Genomic DNA, 6,279 nt, shown 5'->3' on the forward strand with positions numbered 1-6,279 from the left:
AGATGGTGGCCCCTCCGGGATGGCCCCAGGGAGGCAGGGAGTTCTGGACTGTCCTCCTGTTGTTTGTAAGGTCATGGTCAGTGCAGCCTGGGACATAACAGAGGATCTAATTGATGCTTCAAAGGTTCATTGATTGGCTGAGCTTCGGAGACCCTGTGATCTCTGAGAGAGTGTGTGGGGAGGGAGTCAAGAAGGCCTGGAAGCTCAGCCTAGCTGGGCCTGGGGAGCTCCATGAAGATGGGAGACAGGATGGACTGGCCTTGCCTAAAGAGCAGAGTTTCCTATTGGTCCAGGAACACCAACAGGCTGGGATGGAGGACCGGCAGGGACTGGACTCTGGGAAGGCTCTTTGCCTCAGGGAAGAAGAACCTTTGCCCAAGGAGAGGTCACAATCTTTAGCCCTGGAACCCAGGCCTGGATCAGTGCCTCCTAGCAGAGTACAGTCAGTGCAGGAGCCCAGGCCAGGGAAGGGGCTGAGTGCAGGGGCAGCTCTGGGTGTTTCAGGTTGTGGCTCAAGGGAGGCTCCACCTTTGGGTGGGATGAACAGAAGAGGCAGCAGAGACCTTCCTCTGTCTGGTGGCCCTTGAGGTCTGCCTGCTTGTGAGCTGGATGTAGGTCCTATAGCCAGCAGGGGACACTGTGGTACTGGTCCTGGGCAGGCAGTGAGGGTATGGGGAGCCTGGATGTGTCAGTGGATGAGCCCAGCTGGCTGTGCCTGTGGCTGCTCTGAACCCTGTGATCACTACTGGGTGACGTCTCAGCTGTGCTGGGCCAAGTTACTGCAAGGAGGCCCCCCTGCTTGAAGGGCTGCCCCACAGGACCTGGGACCCCAAAAGAGGATGCAGGTGTGGTCTAGAGGAGGCTGAACCAGGCCCAGATTTGCATCAGTCCCCACCTGCCCTGCAGCCACCATCACATGGTAACCAGGAGAGGATAAGAGGCAGCTGAGAGTGGCCAGGCTCAGCTGTGAGCTCTTGGGGTCCTCTCACCATGGCCTGGTCTCTTGTTTGCCTCCTCCTGCTGCTCACCTTCTGCTCAGGTCAGCACTGCTCCGAGACCTCCCCTTGCCTCCTCCTCCATCCCTGTTCTTGCCTCTCAGGAGGATCTCAAAGCACCTTCTAGCTTTCTACTTTTTCAGGGTCATTAATGAGTTTCTCTGTTTGCAGGCTCCATCTCCCAGCCTATGGTGACTCAGCCTCCCTCTGTGTCTGCATCCCCGGGGAGCACAGTTAAACTCTCCTGCACCCTGAGCAGTGCTAGCAGTGGTTATAATGTTGGTTGGCACCAGCAGAGCCCAGGAAAGGCCCCTCGATATCTCCTGTATGTCAGCAGCAGTGGAAGTGTAGGAAAGGCCGATGGGCTCCCTGAGCGCTTCTCTGGCTCTGGCTCTGGGGCCAATAGAGTCCTGTCCATCAGCAATGTCCAGCCTGAGGATGAAGCCGATTATTACTGTCAAGGATATTATAGCACTGGTGGTGGTTATGCTAATACACAGTGATGCATTCAGTGAAGAAGTCAGACAAAAACCTCCCCTGCCAGCCCAGCTGCACCTTGCGTGGCCCGAGGCTTACCCACATCATCAACTGCCAAGAGCCTGTCGGGGCTCACTTTATATCTCTGACTCTGTCTCTTTCTCTGTCTCTGTCTCTCTGTCTCTCTTTATCTCTCTTCCAGACCAGGCAGTTCCATGAGGTACTTCAGGTCACAGTTCCATAAAGCGACAGAAATGGACCCCGATTAGTGTTATGGGGGGTAATTTAAGGAAAGGTGGGGTATAAGGGAGTTTGAAAGGAGGAATGTTGGAGACTTGGAAAGTGGATAAATTAGGCTACAGGTAGGCTGGGATTAAAGGAGATTCAGGGTATAATAGGACTGAAGTCAGGAGTATAACACAGAAGGGAAGCAGAGATCTTCTTGGAAGAAAGAAGTTAAACTAAACAGACTAACACAGCAGGCTTACAGACTGGGACTTAGACTCAAACACAAGCTGAGGGAAATAGACTAGACTGAAATTAACAAACAGGCTTTAGTTAATTTCACAGGAAGGGACCTATTTTGAAGTAACACCTTCCTTCAAGATGGATACCGGCTTCCCTCTAAGCCCAGAGTATGTTGTCTCTTTCCCTCTTCTTCCCTCTTGATAACTAACAGACAATTACACTAAATAGGACTATTGAAACACAAAAGGATTTATTCTGTTTGAAGGATAGTTAGGAAGGTGGATTAAAGGAAAGCCCTATCAGTTATCTCAGGAACCTCAGGTGGGGGAAGGGAAGTGAAGCTGGAATCTGAGTAAGGACCTGCCTTAAACTCAGTCTTACAAAATGCTATCTAAAGGGAATGAAAGATGATTTGATTAAATTATAAATAATGCTGTCAATTAGATAACTCTTCACAGATTTAACTCCTCTCTCTTTCTCTCCTTATAAACTCCACAGCCACTAAGGTAAGGGAGGGAAGGCAGGGTGGTATTAGGAAAGGAAGATATAAAGGGTCTCTCTAAAATAATAATTTCTCATATAAATATATCACTGCTAGGCTAATTTCTATATTGAAGCTAGAAAATCTCAGAGCTCCTTCAGTTGACTTCCTCCCTTCACGGAAGATCCAGTCAACTGCCTCTCTCCAAGATTCTAAAATCTAAACTGATTTTGGAACTCAGCCAAAGCTAGAAAAAAAAACTGTAACCCCCAATTTTGTATACTACAAATGCCCCTTTTCTTTTCAAAATGTGCAACTAGCACCATTTTAATAGTTACTAAAGTCTAAGGGATTACTACTCTTATACTAAGCCAAATTCTTACTAAGCTCTTATCCCTAACTAAGTTTGCAAAATAATAAAAGGTTGCTATCTCCTAAACTATGCTACAACTAAATAAGCTAAAACTAAGATGGGATAAGGTAAAAGTATAGGAGAGGAATGGGGATTTCATTTTTTCAAAAATTTTGAACAGAAAGGAAAACAAATTACATTTTAAACATACACACATTTTTAAGGCTAATTTTGCTAACTAGAACAAAGTAATGAATCCTATCTATGTATTACCTAATTTTATGAACTACTCAGATAATATTACCTAAGAAAATTTTGCAAAATTTTTCCAAATATGCTTCTAAATTGTACTTCTTTAGCTAAAGTTAGTATATGAATAGGTTAGTACACTTATGCCTATGTTAGAAATGTTAGTAATAATAAGTAAGCCTATATCTTTTGTAAGTCTATTGTTTAAACCATAGACCTTTGCTATGTACAATATTTACAAAGAAAATTTTAGAAAGATCTGCCCCTGTACTAACTTACTAAACTAACTAAACTGTCCCTGTGTGTTAGTAAACTTATTGCTAATGGTTAGTAATTAAAATTACATATGTACATGACATGTCAGGTGATTTGAGTAGAACGGTGTCTGTACCATAGTAAGAGACTTTCTTTTACTAAGGCAGATATACCCTTCTCTCTTAAATGAAAGTTTATGTTTCACATGTAAATGTGAAGTCAGGAAAATGTTTTATGTGTTGTCTATTGACTTATCCGTGTAATGACGTGTTACATACTTACTCCACTGGAATTCTTTTGCAAATTGCATGTACTGCTTGGATGGAATCTAGTGTTGTGTGCAGTGAGAATTCTGTTGGGTGTAAGCTATCTCTTTTCCAAATACATGTGTCCCACGCTGATTCGATGTTCCTCTTCACAGTGTGGATGTCCTCTTTACGATAGATGTATTTGGTCACGGATGTCTTTGTAGTTCTCAGGTTTGCTGTCCTCGTGACGATCTGCGTAGTCAGCAACAAGTGAGATGCTCGATGCACCGGCGCTTGTCAACTTCTGCTTTGTGTTGCTTTGATGCACCAGAGCTTGTCACCTTCTGACTTGTGTCAGGAACAAATTTTTAAATGTCTATCATATATGATTTTTTCTCTTCTTCTTTTATGATTTTAATAAAGATGATTATTATAGGTAATCAAAAAATAAAAGTTCGTGATTAAGTCTTTGTGCTTTCATTCATTCGTCGTCATCAGTTTCTAGATCTGGTATTGATTGCAAATCAAATGATGTGTCTTCTTCTTTCATTGATTCTCTTTCATTGTCATAATTATTTACAGATGATTCTTCTAAGTGATTGAGATTGGGATAATCATTTGGGTGTAAAATCTGATTGTTTACTGGTTCTTGGTCTACTTCTGCTTCTGATTCATGCTCTGATTGTTGTTCTGTTTGTTGCTCTGTTTCTATGGTCTTATGAATAGATTTTGGATTTACTGAGGACTTGCTTGATTGTTCAGTCGGTGCTAATTGATCTGTGTTTTGCATAGTTTCTGGGTCTTGTGGTTGTTGTAGGGACATGTCTTTAGCTGTCACTACGGCTGCTTTGGTATATCTCTGATTGTCTACCACTTATGATGATTCATCTGTGATTAAGGTAATATCAGGGTCTTTCATTGGTTTATCATTTAAATCAGGTCTTGTTTTATGCATGATGTTAAGTGCATCTTCACAGATGTGTAGACTTTCTCCTTCCAGAGGTAAATCTGGAATTAGTGTTGCAGGATTTATGTTTCTGCACCAGTGAAAAGTTATATTTTCACTAGCCAACAGAATCGCTTGGTATCTTGATAATCTCTGAGAAGTGAATGCCTGTAAGTTGGTGTTTCTCAAAGTAGATTCCACTTGGTGTTGGGAAAATACTTTCAGTTCACTCCCTAATACCAAGGATGAAGATTTTCTAATCATGATGGCTACAGCAGCTATGGCTTTTAAACAACTAGGCATACCACAAATCACTGAATCTAACTTAGAGCTGTAATAAGCAACTGGTCTAAGTCTATTTCAAATGTTTGTGTGAGAACACTGGAGGCTATCCCTTTGTCTTCGTGCACATATAGTAGGAATGGTTTGTCATGATCAGGGATACCTAGGGCTGGAGCTGATAGAGTAAGTGATTTCAATTTCTCTAATGCATGGATATGTTCTTTATTCAGCTTTAACGGTCCTGGAACTTCCTTCTTGGTTAGCTCTATCAGAGGTCTTGCGATGTAAGCATAACCTGGAATCCAGTTTCTACAGAAGCTCGTTATTCCTATGATTGCCCTGAGTTGCTTTTTGGTCTTAGGCAAACTCAAATTCTGTATATCTTGTGTTCTCTTTTTGGAAATTCTTCTGGAGCCTTTCTCTAGGATGAATCCTAAATAATTTACTTTTTCCTTTACGAATTGAAGTTTCGATTTGGAAATTTTATGGCCCCTTTTGCCTAGCTCTTTGATCAAGTGTACGCTATCAGTGTAACAGACTTCAGCAGATGGTGACATTAGCAGGATGTCATCAACATAATGTACCATTTTGCTGTCAAGGAATGTTATCGACTCAAGGTCTCTCTGCAGAATTTGGCAAAAGAGTGAAGCTGAATCTGCAAATCCCTGGGGCAAACGTGTCCAGAAGACAGATTTACCCTCCCAGGAGAAAGCAAACAGCTTCTGGCTGTCTCTGTGCAGGGGAACAGAGAAGTATGCAGAGCTCAAGTCCAGAACAGTAAACCAAGCAGCTTCAGGTGGAATTGCTGCAATGATTTGAGATGGACTTGGTACCATGGCATAGGTCTTTTGCACATGGTCGTTTATTGCTCTTAGATCTTGAACTAAACGCCATTGAGTCTTTCCATCAGGAGATAATTTTGCTTTCTTTATTGGCATGATTGGTGTATTGTATTGCGAAAAACCATATTTTAATATGCCCTGCTCCAATAAACTCTCTATGATGGGTTTCACTCCTTCTATCGCTTCTTGACTAAGTCTGAACTGAGGAATTCTTGGAGGTAAGCCTTCTTTCACCTCTATCTTTACTGGTTCCGCTGACAATATCCTGCCCACCTCATTTGAATTTTTAGCCCACACATAATCTGGAATATCATCTGGAACCTCATAGATGTTATCAGTTGATTGGTATGATGGTTCCTCACTACATGTGTCTAAAAATAAAATGGGATGGTGTTTTAGAGATCTTTTGGGTATGTGTAAATAAATTTGTCCATCCGGTTGACATTGGATGGTTGCAGCCAATTTGCATAGAAGATCTCTTTCTAGGAGGTTTGAAGGACATGATGGCATCAATAGGAAGGTGTGTTCAAGAGTCAGAGGTCCAAATTTTAACATGTTAACTTTTAGCTTTTGGACTTGTTGTGCTACCCCAGAAGCTCCTCTTACTCTTAAACTGCCTTGAAATTGACATCCTTCAGGTGGTTCTCGTAGTACGGAACAAGTTGCCCCCGTGTCCAGTAATCC

The 6,279-nt window shown here is 42.6% G+C and overlaps 1 gene segment (V, D, J or C); it reads left to right on the forward strand.

The window, feature by feature from the left end:
• Positions 1-972: 972 nt before the first annotated feature.
• LOC123255724 lies at positions 973-1,498 on the forward strand. The segment is given in 2 exon segments: positions 973-1,039; positions 1,167-1,498. Coding segments are annotated over 2 exon segments (381 nt in total).
• Positions 1,499-6,279: the final 4,781 nt, after the last annotated feature.

Source organism: Gracilinanus agilis, unplaced genomic scaffold (genome assembly GCF_016433145.1).
Source record: "Gracilinanus agilis isolate LMUSP501 unplaced genomic scaffold, AgileGrace unplaced_scaffold50711, whole genome shotgun sequence".
NCBI lineage: Eukaryota > Metazoa > Chordata > Mammalia > Didelphimorphia > Didelphidae > Gracilinanus > Gracilinanus agilis.